This window comes from Leptonychotes weddellii, chromosome 8 (genome assembly GCF_054177405.1).
Source record: "Leptonychotes weddellii isolate Sample4059 chromosome 8, ASM5417740v2, whole genome shotgun sequence".
Classification (NCBI taxonomy): domain Eukaryota; kingdom Metazoa; phylum Chordata; class Mammalia; order Carnivora; family Phocidae; genus Leptonychotes; species Leptonychotes weddellii.
In genome coordinates this window covers 15,700,833-15,722,564 of record NC_138376.1, presented here as the reverse complement: position 1 = coordinate 15,722,564, position 21,732 = coordinate 15,700,833, and the positions used below count along the sequence as shown (strand labels likewise).

At 38.2% G+C, this 21,732-nt stretch overlaps 1 protein-coding gene across 3 annotated transcripts; it reads right to left on the bottom strand.

Annotated features, from left to right (window-relative positions):
* Window positions 1-1,658: 1,658 nt before the first annotated feature.
* Window positions 1,659-21,620, bottom strand: EEF1E1 (eukaryotic translation elongation factor 1 epsilon 1). 3 transcript variants are annotated; one of them, XM_081827694.1, is made up of 5 exons: window positions 21,461-21,587; window positions 19,074-19,330; window positions 16,485-16,685; window positions 10,940-11,035; window positions 1,659-2,015 (listed from the first exon to the last, which is right to left on the bottom strand). In XM_081827694.1, the coding sequence occupies exons 2-5, from the start codon at window positions 19,110-19,112 to the stop codon at window positions 1,875-1,877; spliced, it is 477 nt and encodes a 158-aa protein (XP_081683820.1). In that variant the 5' UTR covers window positions 19,113-19,330; window positions 21,461-21,587; the 3' UTR covers window positions 1,659-1,874. The 3 variants fall into 3 exon arrangements, with proteins under 3 accessions (XP_081683820.1, XP_006748772.1, XP_081683819.1); XM_006748709.3 differs by lacking the exon at window positions 19,074-19,330 and having other exon boundaries at window positions 21,461-21,620; XM_081827693.1 differs by lacking the exons at window positions 10,940-11,035; window positions 19,074-19,330 and having other exon boundaries at window positions 21,461-21,620.
* Between the last annotated feature and the right edge of the window lie 112 nt (window positions 21,621-21,732).

The window sequence follows — 21,732 nt, the reverse complement described above, 5'->3', positions numbered from 1 at the left end:
ATTAGATTGTAAATGTGAGCAATAATATCACTGTCATCCTCAGGGACAAGCAGTTTCTGATACATAGTAGGTTCTAAATAAATATTTGAGGGATTATTGAATGATCAGTGATGCAGACTTCTGAGAATCACAGAAAGAAAATGGTTTTAAAGGGGCATTCACTTTTCAGAAGAAATAGCATGCACAAAGATTGCTCCACTTTTTTTTAGAGTTGTCTCACTGTTCTTTTAGAAAACAAAACAAAACAAAACAATGAATAGAACGGTCCCTTTTTTTGAACAGCTTGAAAGATGTGAGGATCAGAGATTTTTAAATTGGTAAGTCATAAGACAAATGCGTGTTTTACCAAAATCACGAGATGTTCTGCCCACCTGTGTTATCTCAGATGGGCTCATGCTGCACAGGCACCTCAGGGGCAGCAGAAGGGGACTTAAGAATTAGTTTAAGGGGGCGCCTGGGTGGCTCGGTCGTTAAGCGTCTGCCTTCGGCTCAGGTCACGATCCCAGGGTCCTGGGATCGAGCCCCGCATCGGGCTGCCTGCTCCGCGGGAAGCCTGCTTCTCCCTCTCCCACTCCCCCTGCTTGTGTTCCCTCTCTCGCTGTGTCTCTCTCTGTCAAATAAATAAATAAAATCTTTAAAAAAAAAAGAATTAGTTCAAGCATTTGAGTTTATAAAATTATGGGTTATGATTTTACGATCTTCCATAGCAGTATCAATCACTTTCTGTGGGCTAGGCATCACACTAAGTAATTTTTATACATTCTCATTGCGAATTAAATCATGAGATCAGAAATTTTTATCTCTATTTCGTAAGAGGGATTCCATGTGCACTGAACTCTTCAAGGTCTCCTAATATATGGTGAGGCTGATGGATTCCATTCCTTAAAAAAAAAAAAAAAGCTTTACCTAGCTGTAATTCACATATCACAGTTTAGCCATTTAAAGTGTGTAAGTTATTTATTCTTGAAGTATGTACTCATTTGTTTTATCCAATGCTTAGGCCACCCAGGTGCCCCTAAAAAGCTCTATTTTTCTTATTATTTGGAAATAAAAGTTCTTTTGCTCTCAATAATTATTTACTCAGCCAGTAAGTTATAAAATGTATAGATTTGTTAATAACACGTGTCCTTGTTCTTTAGAGGGCTTCAGCAGCAGCCCTGAGTTGGCTTTTAGTTTAGAAAAATCTAGTAGTTGTCAAGTCTAAAGTTAGTGGAATAGCAGGAATTTCCCATCTTGTTTTTAGCCACTGCATATTCCAATAAACCCAACACAACAAAAGAACCATTAGCTCCACTGAATGTATCTTATTCCAGCTCCCTCCAAGGCAGTTCAGTAGTTAGTTTCACCTCAATGAATACTGACTACAGGAAAGAAAGAAACAAACAAAAAAGATTTTTTCAACCACATTTACTGGCTCACATAAATATTTGAAAACAAATCCATCTGTCTTCCCTTTCTGTATACTTGGCACAATTTATTATAGTTATTAAACAAATTACTGTAAATATCCATAAGGGGGAAATGAATTGTAAAATATGAGACGGAGGTCGATAAATAGCCAAGTTATGTCACCACTGAAAGGACTGTTTTTTTTCCCTTAAGATTAAGCCACTGATTTGCAAGTTTTACTAAAATAAATTTCATCTATGAAAAAAAGGTTAATTTATAACTTGATCTCAAGTTTTGACAGTTGAATTTTTATATAAAAGCTGCAAAATTTCAACTGAAGAACAAATAAACATTCAGACATAAGTTTATTCCAACTTCAGCAAATAAAGAATGACTGTGTATCCATTTACGTTATTTCTCTGGTCCAGAATATACTTTCCATTTAAAATATTTGTGATCATGCTTCTGTATGTCATGGATAGCTCCTAGTGGGAATTAGTATATAGTCTGTTCTTGATGAAGACAACAATGGACAGATGTTGCCTGATCCCTGGATAATGCTGAATGTGACAAAACCAGCGAGACACATTAAGATATTTCTCCTTTTCTTGAACTGTCAGGTCAACCTAAATAGAGATTAAAAACACACACAACACAGCATTGCATAAGAACAATTATCAATACCATTTGTGTAGAAGATAAAAAACTCAGGGAGAAAAACTCCAGTTCTCAAAAGCCAATACATTTAGATAGGAGTAAAAAGTTTCAGCCACTTAGAAGAGCCATTTGTTTGATGATTTTATGTTCAGTTCAACACCAGACATGCTTTTTAGGGAAATCTCAAATTTTCAACAAATGCAAAAATTACATTAACCCAGCATCTGGAGATCCAAATGTTACAGGATTTGTGTCCCCTTAGTGCCCCGGTTCTTGGTCACGCTGCTTCGAAGAATGAAGAGTGGACCAGACGAAGAATGGTGGGCAGCGAAGTTTATTGAGCAAGAGTATAAAGTTCCCAGAGAGGGAGGCGGGCCCGAGTGGGTTGCCCTCAGAGTTTCTAAGTTTAGGGGTTTTTATTGAGCTCTTCTGCGGAACTTTCTTAAGCAATCAGGGTGTGCTGAGTTGTGCCCATCAGAGCTTTGGTCACATATCTATTAGGTTAGTGTCCACGTGTTGATGGTCTTTTTTTTGCTGACATCTGGGGGCTTAGGTCTTACCTGTCCCTTGCCTGTGATATTGACAAATGCTTTTGTGGTTAACTGTCTTATTTTAGGACATTTTGCAGAAGTCATTTCTGCAAAGGCTGCAAAGCAGAATGTCGGTGCGGTCCTAAGCTGCAAAACAGGATGTTAGTGCTGTTTTATCTTAGCTGTTCTGACTCCATACTTTCTTGTTGGGGACCCTGGCTCTGACCACCTAACTCCTAACAGAAAGAGTTTGTTTTTTACTTTTTGGAAAGGAAGATAGGAGAAAGGAAGAGAAGAGCTTCCAAAAGGCTAAGACACTGGTTCTCTCTACAATATTTTTTAGCAAATCTAAAAGCAAGGTTTATTAGGACCTAACATGCTTAACAAGGGAATACCATGTAAACCCGAATATATATATACTTCCTTTCTCTCTATGTATATTACTTCCTTCCTCTTAAGCTCTGGGGAAAAACTGTACTCAAGAAGATGATGACCCACTTAATTACAAGTGATTATTGCCTAATACAAGAAGGAAGGGCTATTTTCAGTGGCATATGCCTCAGATGAACAGACCTTCTCAATTCGCTTTGCTACAAAGCTGAACTCTCTCTCCAGTAGAGGTAGCAGGCCACACAATTTCCTGTCAAGCTCAAGAATGCCCAGAGATTTGGTTAGAGAAAGACACAATAAAAACAGTTGGTGCCGATCATTTCACTGTGCTCCAATTCCAAAGTAGGTGACTCAGAGACTTTTCTCTGAGACAAATCTTGGACTGGAATGATTAAGAGCTGTCAGGTAAAGCGAGCGCCAGCGGGGCAGTAACTAACAGCTATGACCCATGTTTAAGAGTAGAGTAGGAAGCTCCTTTTCCTCTTCTTAAATCAACATTTATTCAACAGATATTACAAATCTCTGTAAAACTGACTGGAATATTTACACAAGGGAAAAAAAAAACCCTCCTGTGGTTCACATCCATTAGCAGTCTGCTTGTTGGAAGGCATGTCTAGCGAAACAGATGTCCTGTGGCTGTTCAGAATTTAGCATATACTTGTGTCTACAGGCAAAGACTCTGCTACGTTACTGGGTCAACAACACTGAAGGTCAAATCACTCTAGTAGGCAAAATGTATTGCAGAATACAAAATAGTATTAATAAAATTAAAAGGTAGATATGTAGTATTTTCTCAATAAATGTTTAACTGAACTCATATTCCCATTTCATATTTACTATAAGGCAATTTATAAAGAAAAATTTATACAATCATCCTGCTTTCCTTTTTACCTTAGACATGAAGATACTATTTTATCAACAATGTATTAACATTGTCTTTGGTGGCCTCAGATGTCCAACTCTGTAGGCTCAGTTTACTTAAATTATTAGCAGTGAAAGTCTCCTGCTTCTGCTACATAAAAAAATTTAAGTTTCAGGTTAGGTCCTTACTTATAAGCTGCTACACAAATTATAAAAATATACTCATCTTGTTTAAGGCGGTGTAAGGTTGCATCTAGTTATCAGAAATACGTTACTGTAACTATTTCACCTACAATATCGTTAATAGAGATAGAAAATTAACACAGTAGTCAAGAAAACTGACCAAGAATGTCTTTTTTTAATATAAAAGTTACTTTTTATTAAAAGAGAATTCATGGCTTCACATATGAAGAATTATCTTATTCCTAACTATCTGGTCTGTACACAGGAGGCAAATAAACAACCACTACAGAATAAACTGAGTATCAGTTTATTCAAAAGGTAAAACACATTTTGTAAAAGAGCTGACACTTCATTCTTTTTCTAAATCTTTCCCATATGTGAACTTCACCAGCTCAACCACTAGTATACACAGCTACAAATCTAACAGGAAATCGGGGGTGAGTTTTCTTCATTCATACACACATACATATGTACATACATACATTCGAAATCAACTTCAGCAACCTCTCCCGATAGCTAAAGCGAACAAGTTTTACTCCAACTTGATTTCATGTCAGTTGCTGAAATACAGGATTCAAATCTGACCACCTTCTACAATTTACTTTTCACAACTCTTCCATTGAAAAGTCTCCACTCAGCCTCTTGGTGAAATGTTATTTTTCTGAATGAATTAAAACACACTGAGAAGAAAGCATTTCCAAACAATACAATACTAATGCTTGTTTGATCTATGTGCAAGTTGTTCACTCAGACTCTGAAACACAAAGGGCAGTGTCTGTTTACTATTTACATTTCAGAGGAGTATTTGCTACTGCAGAAGGCTGGTTAATGCTGCTACTATTATGGCCTATTATTTAAAATGGCAAAACAAGACACAACACACAGCAAAATCGATATTCTCCAACTTAAAAATTGCACATTGAGTCTCTAGTGTAAGGATTATGAATAGACTCAAGGCACAAAGGAACTTATTTTTTATTTTTTGTTTTTTTGGGGGGGTACAAAATACATTTTTTTAAGGTTTATTTATTTATTTTAGAGAGAGAGCAAGTGAGTGGGAGGGAGAGGAAGAAAGACAGACTCTCCAGCAGACTCCCCACTGAGCACGGAGCTGGATGCAGAGCTCGCTCCCACGACCCTAAGATCATGACCTGAGCCGAAAGCAAGAGTCGGATGCTTAACTAACTGAGCCACCCAGGAGCCCTGGTGCAAAATAATTTTTATTCCAAGAGCTTCTAAAGCTTCTTCTAACATTTCCAATTTATTCCAGTAATTTTTAACTAGATGACCTACTTCAGAGAATATAAATCTGTTCATTTTCCCTCAGAAAATTTTGCCAGAAATACACAAGAACCTTTCCAAAAGGTGCTGGTTACCACTGACCCTCCTTTTAGTTTAAATTTTGGAGCTTGTCCCATGAATCTGAGAAAATTATGACTGATCTCAGTTTGTTAGCTCTGCTGTATTTTTGGTAGGCATTTTATTTCTGAATTTACTGTAAATAAACACAAAACAGATCCCTCCTCCCCCCAAAAAAAAACCTTAGAATTTTTTAGAACTTTTTAGATGGGACCCCCTAGGTCCTTTCACATACAACATTGGTCTTCCAGCATCCCTCTCTAGTCGGCTAGTTTCTTTTCCTTTCTTACAACAGGAAACACAATGCGTCTTTCCAGTCACCACTTCCTGTTTCTTACTGGCCCACATGCCACTGTCTACAGCCATGATTCTTGGCTCTTTCTACCTAATCATCCCTTTTTATTTATATTGGCTCTCTATACCTAGTCTGAACCTTCAAAGCCAAAGAGATAATATTCTTAGCCACTAATTTCCCACGGAGACATGTGAGCCCCACTTTAAGTGACCCATTCCAGATCGGGGTGAGAGGCTGGTTTGCTACCTTCGGGACATTCTTTATGGCTGGTGCTGCTGGACTGCACTGTAGCCGTTTCTTGTACTTTTCCTTTCTTTCCAAAAGAACGACATACCTCCAATGGTGCTCCTAACTTCAAAACAAATGTATTTTAGTTGATAACAATCTCATAGTCAAGCAGCTCATAATGCTACAAAGGATTTCAATAATCTTGAGTAACAGTGTGTTCACAGGGACTGCTATCTACGAGTGAAATCACTTTAAGAAAGCAATGAATCACTGGTATGATAATAAACAGCCAGGCTAACTGGCAGTTTCACAAAGGAAGAACAACGTAATATTCCTCAAAGGAATTAAGATAGACCAGATCTTAAAATTAGAGTAACTTAGCCACAACTAAAATTGGGCTCACAATGAAACAAAATACTGTGGGATTATCTGATGACTTGAAGGTTCCCTGACTGCTGTTTTGTACCCTGTGCTGATTACATATTAAGTATTTAATAATGGGAACAAATAAATGAAGGAATGCATGAGGGCAAAAATAAATATACTGCCAAAGCAAAGAAGCACAAGAAACTGTCTGATGAACGTGAGCAGGTAGCCAATCTGAGCTTTACATCGATTCTGCCTGAATTTAATACTGAATAATCACCTTTTTCTCATCTGGATATATTTACACCTAACTCAAGAGGGATGATGTCATTTAACACCACTGTGCAATTCTATCACAGTAGAGGTTTGAGTCGGTGAGGAGTTCCTTGAGAAGGTGTTTATTTCTCTGATGTACTTTGCCTGCACATGGACCAGGGTGGGAGAGATGCTTTGGTTATGGACTCATTTCACGAACCCAAAGGGATGGTGAGCTGAATGATTTACATATCATTCTACTCACTTTTGTTTTGAAAAAGATAAGCATAATATCCTTCATCATAATATCCTAGTCACTACATGTAAAGAGGACATACATTCCAAAACAGGAAATATAAATGGGCACATATCATTAAATATTGTTAATGTAACCCGAGTTTTAACATGCTGAACTGAACACTTCTAACCTGCCTGAAAACCCAACGCCCTCCAGGACACCTGGATTCATAATTAAATAACTATGCAGCTTGTGCTATCACGATTTCGCTTTATTAGAATTATGACCTTGTTCACTCTGCTGGCCAAGAAATTCCAGACAAGCTCCCTCCTTCTGAGTATTTCCTTTCCCTACCACATGACCTGCATAAGCCAGGAGAGAGAAAAACGTAAATACACACTTGGTTTGCAAGAGTTAGACTTTATTACACGGGAGAAATGCTGTCCTTCTTAATGAGAGTCGCTGCCACAAGAAGACAGGCCTTCACTAGCCAAGTGATGGTCCGGACAGGCCTTCACTAGCCTGCTCACAGCATCACACATAGGATTAGAGATGACATTTCTCCTAATATTAAGCTTTAAAATTAAGTAATGCCACATTTAAATGTTTTAAAAATGTCTACAAGGGTGCTGTTGTTGTTAGATATAAATTGTTCTTATGCTCCTCCAGAAAGTAGCCATGCTCTTAACAGTGGACTCGCTCTCAAGTCAAGTTATGGACACCTCCTAGCTGAAAGACTGTAGATTTGTCACCGGGATAAAGATAGGTAGATACCATAACAGCAAACTCTCTTTAGCTAGAGGCTTTTGTATTTTGAAATGAGGTATACCATGCCACGTCACCATTCTACATTCAAAAAGTTACTAAAATATTTTGAATCTAGAATGGAATAGATCAAATTATTTCAGCTCTACTTAAACTGTCTTCACATTCAAATAAGGTTTTAGAGTTAATCATATTGAAGCATAAAACTAAAGATTACACTATAAAGATATACAACCTAAAATAGGAAATACAAAGAGGAAGAGATTGCTAAGCATTGCTGATCTCAATAAGCATCTAGTTGTATGATGCATTGTGCTAAGAGCTGGAAGGGGTACAAAGAGAAACAGGACATGATCCTCCTCAATCCCCTTATTTTGCTTAAAATTGAGTCTTATCTCTTCAAAATACAAGGAACATTTGTCCTAATTTATTCCTGTTGTACCAATAATTATTAATAGCCCTCCTTTCACTGTCAAAAGTGTTTTGGATGAGAAAACAGATGGTCATCCTACTCACATGCAAGATTTATATTCAAACTTATCACTAAGCTTTCTAAAACAACACAAATTCCCTTAAATAGCCAAAGGCATCCGAATCCTGCAGATATTTTTCTGACAATTTCATGATTCTACATTTTACTTTGTTCTACTTGCCTCTTTAACTTTTCTGTAATATTCTGACCAGAAATTAGCACTTTGCCTTATTCAATTCTTTTCATGTGAAACAGTCTTATCTCTTCTAAGAGATCAACAGTTGAAAATAGGGTTTTATATTTTTTATGTCTCTCAAGGATAGTATTATAGACACATATAATGAACTCAATATGTATAGTTGTAATAATAGAGACTAGTAGGCTGAGCGAAGGATCATACTAGGTGGTTACAGTGATGATGTTATAGAACTCAGCACAAAACTTTAGGGATTTTAGAGAAACAATGCTTAATAAGTCGAGTAAATCCACTGAGGAATTAGAGCTTGAGGGGGGATGAAGAAAAACTGTCATACATTATGGTTTTTTTTTTTGGTCATACATTATGTTATTTGATGGTGTATGAAGGGTGTCCCCATACACTGCGACGCTTGCAGCAGAAGGCAAAGTTCGTCTTGGCCCCTCCAAAACCCAGGCTGTGTCTTTGCACAAAGCACCTGGTGTTCCAAGCCCTAGCTACCTTCTCTATGATAGGAGGATAATACCATCTCCTTCCGAGTTATGAGGTACAAAGAGAAAATATACATAAAACTGAAAAATCTAGAGGAATCCGTTATGTTATTCAATGTTTATGGAGGGGAGTGCAGACTATATGCATGTGGGAGGAATTATGTGAGACGGTAGTGTTACAAATATGAGTTGCTGCAGTCTCTGGCTCAGTTTACGATTTAAAAGAGAGAAATTTTCCAAGAAGAATTACAGTAGAAAGTGAAACAAACTGAAGCTGAGGGAGGCTGTGAGGCACAGAGCAAACAGAGGAAAGGGCTCTTCAGTATGCTTCAGGAGCCTGAGAGGGCTTCACCAGGAGGTCAGTGCTGCAGCTGAGTGACACTTGCTGAAATGTGAACCAGTTTGGGAGGGAGAAAAGGGCTGGGCCCAGGGAGCCAAAGAAAAGAGCAGTACGAGGACCTTGAGCAGAGGGAGCATAGGAGGAGAGACCAGGGAGTATGCTAAGGCTGAGAGAGGGGAGTGTGGGGCGAACAAGGATGATGAGGCTGGCAGGGGCCAACATGAAGAAGGGGCTCCCAGCCCAGGCAGTGAGGAACTACTTATTTTGAGAAAGAAAGACACATTTGTGAGAAAAATCGCTCCAGTGGCCATGAAGATGGATGGTATGAGATGAAACTGGTGGCAGGAGGCCATTTTGATAGCCCTGACAGAAGATAATGAATTCTGGAACTAGGGCAATGTCACCCAGGATCACAGGAAGACACATGCGAGAGGCATCCAAGAGGTGGAAACAATAGTACCTGATTAATTGGATGCATGAGGCGCGGAATACTGAAAAATCTATGGGTTATTTTTTTCCACAGGGGAAAAGCTGGGTGATCTCAAAGAAGATATCTGACCTCTCTGTGCCTCTTACTTTATCTGTAAAATGTGGATGATAATAATAATACCTACCTTACAGGGCTGTTTTAAGGATTAAATGAGTTAACATTTATGAAGCATGGAGAACATAGTGAGTGCCATTTAACTGTAAATAAATTTAAGATGGGATACAATTTAAAGAGACTGACCAGGGGGCACTTGGGTGGCTCGGCTTGGTTGATTGGGCATCTGACTCTTGATTTCACTTCAGGTCTTGATCTCAGGGTCCTGGGATTGAGCCCCGAGTTGGGCTCCACACTCAGCGGGGAGTCTGCTTGAGGATGCTCTCTCTCCCTCCACCTCTGCCCCTCCCCCAACTCACAATTCTCTCTCATAAATTCTCTATAAATAAATTAAAAAAAAATAAAGAGACTGACCAGATAAAGGGGAAAATTGCACATATGGGAAAGAAAGGATATAAAATTTGGGACAAGATCCAGAAACAGGGCAGGAGGGTGAGTTCAAGTAAGAGGGCAGTGAAAGGAGACAAGACAGTTAAGGATAAGCATGCAGTGGGCTGGAAGATGAAGGCATTCAAATGAACAGTCTCCAATTTCTAGCTGAGAGAGGGAGGATGACTCCATGATAATGACTAAGATAAAGGGGGAGGGAAAGGATGGGGTTAAGGAAAGTGCTAAAAGTCTGGAAGTATGCCTGGGAGGAATGAAAGAGCTGATCCATAGGAGAGCCTGGCTGAAAATGGATAGTATAAATTTATAGTGGTACCAATCTGTAGCTTTGGGATTTCTCCAACAGAGCTCAGCTTGGATATGGGATTGAAGGCATTTATGAGAACTGACCAAGGATATGGGATTTACAGACAAAGGTGGTGAATGTACAGTGGAGCAAAGAAGCTGCAGATACTAAGAAGAGTATCGGAAGTTACACAAAAGGGGATCTAGGTTGGATAGGGAAAAAGTAAATAGGTTTGGAAATGGGAAGGAATCCAACTGCTTCAGAAAATGATGGGATTAGTGAGTTAGAGATTACAAGCTAAGGATTAGAGGTTTCATAGAATATGGAGTATGCAATTAAGATGTTAGAAGGAGAGTGGGATGCTGATGACGGGCCAGGTGATGATGACGATCAAGCTCAAAGGGTGGCAAGAGAAGTAGGTGCGAACAAGAGTAGAAACAACAACAGGAAGCAAACAGGTCAAGGAACAGGAAGCTACTATATTTGATGGAAATGTGGAAGGAATATGTGCTTACGGTACCCTGTATAAAAATAATTCATTTTCATTTGAGAAGGTGAAAATGCAAATTTGATTTAAATTCAAGACAAATAAAAAAATCATTCTGAACATTACAGAGAAAAAAGCTAACAACTATTCAAATACTCACTATAAAGCGATGAAGTCCATAGTACAATAGGATATCTGCTAAGGTAAAGTTATATCCTGTAAGGTAGACTTTATCTTCAAGATATGAATTAAGATCCTAAAAAATAAAAATGAAAAAAATAAAAATTTCATTTAAAAAACAGTAATAATTGGGGTCCCGGGGTGGCTCAGCCAGTTAAGCATCCAGCTCTTGATTTCAGCTCAGGTCATGATCTCAGTGTTGTGAGACTGAGCCCCTTATCGGCTTCACGCTCAGCTCAGAGTCTCCTTGGGATTCTCCCTCTTCCTCTGTCCCTCCGCCAACTCACGCACGGGTGTGTGCACTCTATCAAATAAATAACATCTTTGAAAAAAAAAAAAAAAAACAGTAATAATAAAGTTAACTACCATATCATTGGACTTCAAACATTTAGACTATTAAAAAACAAAACAATGACTTTTAATTTGATAAATTTAATCTGACATTAATAGATTCAGATTCATTCAAAGAACAGATCATATACTAATCACCTCATTTTAAAAATAAGGTAAATGTTATTAGTCTTATTTTATTTTAAAGAAATAAGAAAACATTAAAAAATGCTATTCAGAGTGTCATCTATGACCATTTGAAAGACACCAATTTTTTGGGGGGGGGGGTGGAGATCATTTTATAAATTATGTTCATGTTAGATTTAATTTTTCCATTAAAATATAAAAAGCTCTTCAATAATTTCTCTTAAGAGGATTATAATTTATTGGTTTGCTGTATTTTTATATACGTATATTCAAAAATTTTTAATTGTAATACAATCATGTTTCCATCTTAGCCACTTTTAAGTGTATAATTCAGTAAATATCAGGGATATTCACACTGTTGTTTAATCAGTCTTCAGAACTTTTTCACACTTCAAGACTGAAACTCTATCCCGTTAAACAACACCCCATTTCCCCCTCAACCCGGACCCTGGCAACCACCATTCTTTCCATTTCTATGAATTGACAACTTTAGACACAACACGTAAATGGAAGCATAGGGCATTTGTCTTTTTGTGACTAGCTTATACCTAGCATAGGTTCAGCCATGTTGTTAACATCAGTCAGAATTTTCTTCCCTTTTGGGGCTAAATAATATTCCATTGTTTATATATACCACATTCTGTTTATCTGGTCATCTGCCAATGGGCCCCTCTTGACTATTATCAATAATATTGCTATGGATGTGGGTGTACACATATCTCTTTAAAGCCTACTTTGAATTATTTTGGGTATACATCCATAAGTGGAATTATTGGATATACGGCAATTCTATTTTGATCTTTTGAGGAATCAGCATATTGTTTTTCATAGCAACTGTACCATTTTACATTTTTTTTTTTTAAGATTATTTATTTGAGAGAGCGAGAATGAGAGAGAGAGAGAGAGAGTACATGAGAGGGGGGAGGGTCAGAGGAAGAAGCAGGCTCCTTGCTGAGCAGGGAGCCCGATGCGGGACTCGATCCCAGGACCCTGAGATCATGACCTGAGCTGAAGGCAGTCGCTTAACCAACTGAGCCACCCAGGCGCCCAGAGTTATAGGAGTTCTTTACGTATTTTGGATATTAACTCCTTATCAGTTACATGATTTGCAAGTATTTTTCTCCCATTCCATGGGTTGCCTTTTCACTCTGTTGACTGTGTCCAGTGATGCAAAGAAGTTTAAAATTTTGATGTAGTCCAATTTATCCATTTTTACTTTTGTTGCCTGTGTTTTTGGTGTCATATATAAGAAATCCCTGCAAAATCAAATAACATGATATTTTTTCCCCTAGGTTTTCTTCTAAGAGTTTTATAGTTTTAGGTTTTACAATGAGGACTTCAATCCATTTTGAGTTAATTTGTATATATTGTGTAAGGTAACATTCCAACTTCAATTTCATTCTTTTATAACTGGAGATCTAGTTTTTCCAATACCTGCAGAGACTCCAGTTTTTTTTTTTTTTTAAGATTTATTAATTTATTTGAGAGAGAGAGAGAATGCACACGTGGGTGTGCGGGGAGGGGCAGAGGGAGAGAATCTTCAAGGAGACACCGTGCTGAGCACGCAGCCCCATGCAGGGCTCCATCTCAACAACTCATGATTCATGACCTGAGCCAAACCAAGAGTCTGACACTTAACCGACTGAGCCACCCCTAAAACTGCAGTTTCAAACACCATTTAAACCCACAGAAAGTTCTTTGCCATTTGTTCTCCAGACACAATCATCAATTTTCAAAAGGCAATGTTAAATTAAATATGTACACAAAAGAATTAATTTAAAATCTTTAACAACAAAATATGAGTAAGCACTGAGCTCCCTAAATGGTGAATAAGCACTTTTGAAGGAAAAAAAGAATTAAAGTACATGTTAAAAAATGAAATAAAAATCTTAAGAGATCCTAATCTAAATTAGAAGTAAAGTCTGACAGAACAGCATGAATGAATCAATTACCTCCCTGAGAAAAGAAAAAAATGTAGATAAAAGAAAGATTGTATGAATACTCTGGGTTCCTCTCAAAATTAACATGTAATTTCACAGCACAGGAATTCATGCTGCATTTATTACATTACATTCAAATCAAATGAGACAAAAGATTCATATAACCTTTAGACAAAGGTTTATAAATCAGTTACATGGATTATTATCAGATATTCTCACAGGCTTCTCTAAGGACTCGTTTTAGAACACTGCTCAGTGGTCAACAGCATATATTCCAGAAAAATTCCTTAAACTGTAGAGAACATTTTGTTTTCTCAAATCACATCCCAAATGCCTGGCCCATGGTATTTCTGTAGATAGTAAATATCTGCTGAACTGAATTTAATGTCTTTGAGTCTGCCCACGTCTTCATCTAAAGACAGGAATTTTCAAAATGCTATATAAGCATGGAACTGCTAGGGGTGCTACAGATGAAGGCATAAAGGAATATGGACAAAAATGAGACAAATGCAGGAAAATCAAAATAAAATTTGGGTACAGAGGGTGAAATAGACTGGTATATAAGGAGCTACCACTTAAATTCTAGAGTGATCTGTGAATGGAGATGGTTTCTCTCCAACGTCTTCAAATGAAACACCCTGGATAAAGCTTAAGAATAAAATATATATTCAATTTAATTTTAAGAAGCATTTTTTAAAAAGGCCTGAAATAATAATTTAACACTGGTTTGTACAGTGTATATATTCTTAAAATAGAATCCATGTGTAAGTTTTTGTTATAGAGACTCTCAAGGTTGTTGTCTTTAAAATGTCTTTATAATTAGTATTTTTCTGATTAGTGATATAATTCAAATTTTCCCTGCCATATCACAGAATCTCACATATTCAGAATATTCACAGAATTAATATTCAGTGTCCATTTCCTTTGTTTTAAACAAGTCTTTCCCATGGCCAAAGTTATTATCAAATATTTCCCCCTATAGAGTTCTGAGGCTTTTTTCCCTATTAGTGTTAAACTTTCTAATAACATTGAAAAAGCAGTATAATAAACAGTTATATATTCTCCATCTAGATTCAACAAATGTTAGTGTTTTGTAATGCCTGACATTTTGAAATTATGTATTACATTATGAGCCATTTAAACTTAGAATAGTGGTTTTAGCCCGAAATGGAACTTTAAAGAGTGAGAAGTAAAAGTAAGTAATACAAAGATAAATAGCAGTATTAAAAAGAATGCATACAAGGAAATTTTTAAAATGATTTAAATCCTGATACACCTCTATGAGGCAATACTAACAGGTTATCAAAAAGATAGTATAAAGGAATATTCTGTGGACATGAAAGGTATTCACAACACCCTGTCAGTGAACAAAAATGCAAGTCACAGTGGCCAATAGCTGCCCACTTTTAAAACAAAACACACACACGTCTATACGGAAAGGAAAAGCATGGAAAGAACATGAAGGGAGTTCAATAAATATTTGATGACCAAACATAAGTGCTATTAGCACTTCTCTCTTGGTGAGACTACTAATGCTTGAAATTTTTTTTCCTTAACTTATATTTCCTAAACTTCTATAATATTTACTGCCTTTAAGATAAAAACTGCCAAAAGCAAAGCAAAACAGAAAACAACACTTCCTTATCTATGCTTATATGGCCAAAAATCACACTGCAGTCCATTATACATACATTTGTCTCCCCCACTGGTCTGAGCTCTGTACAGGCAGGGACTGTGTCTACTGGGTCACTGGACCACTGGCCCTTAGAACTGCATCAGGCACATCAGTGCAGGTACAGGTACAGGTAAGGAAACTGGCAGAGCAAGGATGACAACCAAATCACCTGTCCCCCTGTACACTTCAAAAATGGTAGTATCGCCAGATTCTCCTGACTGCAATTTCAAATAATATTTACATATCCCAGATACAACATTTTGGTGGAATTACTTCTATGTTCTTAATACCCAATCTCTGAATACAACTTTGAACTTATAAACCCAATTCAGTGAAATCCTGTTCATATCTTTCAGAATGAAGTACTTTATTACTATCCTTTCTTCTGGAAAATTGTAAGAGATAGTTATATTTATATTTTATTTGCCTGAAATCCCACATTCACGTAGAGGAAAGACATGCTTGCTTCCCTCTAGAAAGGCTGATGAGCATGGCAGAGGCCAGTGGGAGGGGTCAGTATGGATATTAAGCATTAATAGTTGATCAGGATAGACCTATAAAGGAACAAAGCCTGAAATTTATTTTTTATCAGTTCTCTTTATGATATCTATCAAAAATACAGTTTAAACCATTTCCCCAGAATGATCACTGAAAAGCTTTCAGTTCTATGAGACCTTCTTGCACAACTCATACTACCAATTTATATGACACTGGGAATAAAATCAGAAAACAGTAGGGATTCCTGCAGTGATACGTGGTTGCCTAGATGATCTCTAGGTTCCTTTAAATTCTAAGCTACTATAAAAACTTTTTTTGATCTGCTTTATTTTTATGTAAATAAATAACAAAAAGTATCATTTGGAATATTTTTTACTGCTGGTGACTCTGGAGCCATATTCAGCTTATACCTTATACTGATAGATTCTTTTATTCTGATTTTGCTTCTTTGGAAAGAAAATACAGATCTTAAAGCAGTAAGTCTCAAGGAAAAAAATGTGAGTTTTTTCAGATCAATCTAACAGTTTTTTTCAGTAGCTCCCAAAGATTCTGATTCCCTTCTTGCCTTCGAGAAAGTACTTTACTGCTGAGTGCAGAAACTAAGTATTAAGACATCCCGTTAAAAAAAAAAAAAAAAATCATACAAATAATTGTTGACTGGTGAGTGTTAGGAAGAAAAAGCATATAGAACAAGGACCCACATGTGTTAAGGGAAAGGTGGTCAAGAACATTTCTCGTGAAGGGGCATCTGAGCTGAGATCTGAAGGGGGAGTGCAGGCAGAGTCTGTTTCCAGCACAGGTAGTAACAGGTAAAAATTACCCTGAGGCAGAAGGAAACAAGAAGGCCAATGGCTTTGGCTAGTGAATCTCAGAGGAGAGAGCTTCCTGCTACTAACAGTTCATGCATTTTAGCCTCTAAAGAGAAGTCACAATACCTTCAACAGAGTGCGGATATCGTCTTTATTGGAGTGTCCATCTACTCGAGTTACTCTGTATTCCAACCACTGCTGAACGATTGCTTTTTCTTCTGCAGTGCTCCCAAGCAAATATTCTTTGTTGGCCTGCTTGACAAGATGAGCTGCTATAGTAGTCAGTCCTGTTAGACTTGGACCATTGTTTGTTTGAAGAACTGGAATCTTAAAAAGAAAAAAAAGTTCTTCTGAAAAATTTAAAAAAACAAATACCAACATGACCTTAAGTTCTAAGGAGTTGCTAAATCCCTCACTGTTTTCTCAAACGCCCTAGGATTCTACTCTAAAATGCTAAATTACATTCAAATGAAAATCAGGAAAATAGTAGTTAGGATGTTATTTACAATTTGAGAACAGATGCTTGAAATGACACAGTAGTAACATTGCAAAAGTCAATGTTTCTACATAATTCATAACTGTGCATATACTAGAAGAAAAAATGGAAATCCTAGTAATACTGCATTAGTTTGGATCAAGTTTACCAATATCCCATGTTAGCAAGATGAACATACTTAAATAAACCTGACTTCTGTAACAACAAAAGGATATAATTACAGTAACACTGACTTAATTCTGATGTAGTTAGAACCACCAAATGAGATATGGGTTGGTTTTAGTGATATGTGATCTAATATAATTATATCTCGTTAACTAGGTATGGACTGTGACAGTGACTTGGCTGCCATGAATTGCATATCCACCAATTTTTTAGAGTGAAGTCACTGTTGGCCAATATTTCATGTTTAAAAACCATTCCAAAATATAATTGGGGCCACTGATAATAGTCTGGGCTTCAGGTAATCATCTGAAAAATAATCCTGTTTTTGTTTCCCTTATTAGAACAGCAATACTGGGGCGCCTGGGTGGCTCAGTCGGTTAAGCGTCTGCCTTCAGCTCAGGTCATGATCTCAGGGTCCTGGGATGGAGCTCCACATTGGGCTCCCTGCTCAGCCAGGGAGCCTGCTTCTTACTCTCCCTCTGCTGCTCTACCTGCTTGTGCTCTCTCTGTCAAATAAATAAATAAAATCTTAAAAAAAACCCACAAAAAACAGCAATACCAAGGTTCAGATTATAAGAAATTGACAATTAATTTAAATGTTCTTGATGCACAACCAAGCAAAGCACTATGAGAAATTTAAAAAAAAATGGAAGGTATCATCTGATGAGGAGACTAACCAATTACAAATAACAACATACAATCTAAATGACCCAAACAAACAAAAAAAGAGTATTTTCGTGGGAAGACAGCTGCTTTTTGCAGTCACTAAATATCTTGTACTTGTAAAGTGATTTACACTTCGCAGGACACTTTCATACTCACATCTAGGTCAACAGGACTCTGTGAAGTATACAGACAGATTAACATTTTACAGATACAGATTCAAAGATTACTTCCTATAAGTCAAAGGAAGTAACGAAGGGTACTCTCTGGTTTTCCACTTCTCATTCACCACTTAGCTCCTTGAATTTTCACTTTTGCCTTCACACTCAAATGAAGCCTCTACCTCTAAGATCACCAATAATGTCCTTTTAAAAAATGCACTGAAAGAAAACACTAAGGAACCCTCTGGGGGTGCTGGTTCTACTGTTTTATTCCTTGCTGGCTGGTTCCTTGTGTGGTTACCTACCTGTGTTCACTTTGTGGTAACTCGCTGAGATTTATTTGCTTTTCTGAAGGTATGTTATACTTAAAAAACAAAACAAAATAAAAACAGAAAAAGAACTTGCCATCAATGAGCGTGTGGGGGGAAATGACATTTAATTCTAAAGAGAATTATTTGTAAAAATAAATTATCCATAATCCTACATTGCTAAGTCAACTTCCCAGTTACCTTCTCATTACATCTTCTAAGTTGGTAAGTAATTTCATCATCATCTTACAAAGAACCAAGGTCACTCGCTTTGTCATGGCAGAATCAGGGTTTGGATAAAGTTAAGATTGCCTCGAAAGTCCCTTCTCTTTCCTTCATACAACCTAAAGTACACAAATCTTATGTAGTTGCAATCGTGGGACACATACTTTTTCCACATTCATTTTAGGATGGCATGGTCTTCCAAGTAATCAACGTCAATGGCTAATAAGTAATATTATAATATGCTGATGTACCATAATTTAACAAACCATTCTCCGAAAGCTGGATCTCTGGATTGTTTTCAAATTTTTTTCTTTTATTTCCTTAAATAATCTCTATACCCAACATGGGGCTCGAGCTTATGACCCCGACAGATCAAGAGTCGCATCCCCTACCAACTGAACCAGCCAGGCGACCATGGATTGTTTTCAATTACACAGTCTCCCCTTATCTGTGGGGAATATGTTCCAATACCTCCAGTGGATGTCTGAAACCACGCATAGTACCAAACCCTACATATACTATGTTTTTCCTATACATAAATACCTATGATAAAGTTGAAGTTATAAATTAGGCACAGTAGTCCGAGATTAACAGCAAGAACTAATAATAAAGTAGAACAATTATATCAATATACTGTAATAAAAGTTATGTGAATGTGGTTGGTCTCTCTCCAAATATCCTATTCTACGGTACTCACCCTTCTTCTTGTGATGATGCAAGATTTCAAAATGCCCATATAATCAGATGAAGTGAGGTGAATGATGTAGGCGTTGTTGACATAGTGCTAGGCTACAGCTGACCTTCTGACACTATGCCAGAAGGAGGATCATCTGTTTCTGGATATGGCTAACCATGGGTAACTGAAACGGCAGATATCGAAACTATGGATGGGGAGGAGGTACACAGACGGGTGACTACTGTATAATTGGTAATGTTGCAGAGAAGGCCTTATTGCTTGATGTGGAGAACAAAGGCAAAAGAAAAAAATTAAATTTCCTTACAACTTAACAGCCCAATGACAAGTCAAGACAGGTAGAGTGACATTCCTCTAGGAACTCAACTGCCTCCATCGATGTTAATACTTTGCTAAAGGCAAAAGGCAACCTTAGCTTAACATTAGCCTGACCTCCAGGATCCTGTAAGTCTCCTTTAATGTTTAAAAATCCCCTTCGAAACCTCCTTTATCTCTACCCCCAAGATATATGTTAGCACTCATACTCCAAGCATATGGCCCACTGATATAGGTCTGAAGGGTCTCATGACTAAGGTTTTACTAGACAGTAATAAATGATCTTTTCCTAACAATAGCTAGCCCCTTAAGGTCCTGGAAACCTTGCTTCCAAATACCTTAGAGACTTACGCTATCCTTAACCCTCTGCCAACTTGAAAGTATATAATCAGTCACTCCTCACAACCCCAGTGCAGCTCTTTCTGCCCCCAGGTCCTGTCCCTGTGCTTTAATAAAACCACCCTTTTTGCACCAAAGATGCTTCAAGAATTCTTTCTTGACCGTTTACTCCCGAACCCCAATATTTTCACATCATTGCTGGCTTACTGCTATCAGTTGTCTCCCTGCCCCACCAAAAAAAAAAGACCGAATTTTTTCATTTATTCCCATCCCTTTCCCCAAACATATAAATAGAAACTTTCAATAGCTGCCCTCTGCTAAGACCAAAAAAAAAAAGCTTTAATTAAAGTAAGAAACCACACTATGAACTCCAGAGCCCTCACAACTGCCCTCAAACTATAACTTTGGGCTTACTTTGCATTGTAGCACTTTTCATATTGGTCTACTTCTTGCCCCAAACTTCCCAATCTTTCATAATTTTGGCCTTACACACTTTAAACACCAGGTTTTCTGTGAAGTTTACAAATCCATTCTCACAGTCAAAATTAACTTTCTCGTCCACATTCCTCAACAATGTCTCCTCCGTTTAGCATATATTCTGTCTTGCCTTAAATTAATTGTCCATGACTGTTTCTTATACTAGGTAAGCTTCCTGAAGGCAAGACTCATGTCTTGGCAATGTTCTCTAAAAAAACAGAAACCAAACGAGGAAGCAGTGGGTGAAGGGAAGGAATTAGCATGTGGCCAGAGGAAAAAGCAAAAGCAGGAGGCTTTGTCTCCAGTCAGTGGGCTCATCTTGGACAAGCCCCAAGACCTTTCTATGCTTCAGCTGAACTTAAGTGTAAGAACTACACTAGGACTGCTTTTAACATAAACCAAACAAAAAACAGAAAAGTAAGGACAAAAAATAAACGTCACATGGAAAAAATCTCAAGGAGGCAAAAAAAATGTTATCTATCCAAAGTAGTCTCCCTACAATTATTCTCCTTTCCTAATGCATTCCCCATCGACGTCAACGATATTTACGAAACACAAACGTTCTTCACCGCCCTGAGAAATCGGAGTCCTTATATCTTACCAATTTCATACTGTATTAATCTTCCCCTTCATTCTCTTCACGTCATACACTGAACTTGAACAACTCAGAAGAACCTTCCTTGAATCTTCCAGATTGGACCAAGACCACTTATGTGCTCTCTCAGCCATCTCGGCTTCAATATAGCACTTTTCACTTATTGTAATTAAAATAGCAACAATATTTGCCCACCTTGTTAAAACCAAGCTTCCTAAGGAGAAAGGAGGGTGTTCTTCTCAACCACTCCTGCATTCCCCAGTCCCAGCACAGTGCTACTTGGCACCCCGTTAGTTCTCTGGAGTAGCTGCGTGACACTGAATGAAAGGTAGTGTTATAGTAAGTGCTGTCACTGTACGCAAATACGGGGCCTCCAGATTGGTCTAAGGGCTCTTTGAGAGCTCTCCTCGCTTTCCCAGAACAGGATGACAATTTCCCAGGAGAAAAGGTCAGGGCAAGCCCGAACGCGGCAGATTGCCCTCCACCCTCCAGCAGCCAAGGCCGCAGGAGACCGAGAGACGCCAGGCAGCCCGCCCTGCGGCGCAGACACGTGGGGGAGGAGAATAGCCGCATCCTCCGCCTCTGCCGGCAAGCCCATCTTACCTGGGCTCAGCAGGGCCCGCTCCTGTCCACCTCTTCCCCTCCACGCAGCCCCGCTTCTCACCTGGCGCTCGCCCTGAGCGCTGTATTTGTTCCCTTTACTCAGCCCCAGGGATTTCTCCAGCAGCGTCAGCTCTGCGGCCGCCGCCATCTTCCGGCAGGCGCTCCTGGCAGGGGAGGGACTAGGACAGCAAGGATCTCCTGCATTGGCTGGGAGGGAAGGCCCGCTCCCACAAACGTCACCAACTATTGGCTGAACGCAGGGGGCGTGGAAAACGCGCCTGAGCGCAGGAGGCGAGGCCAAGGTAAGGGGCGGGGCGGAAAGGTGGGTGTAAG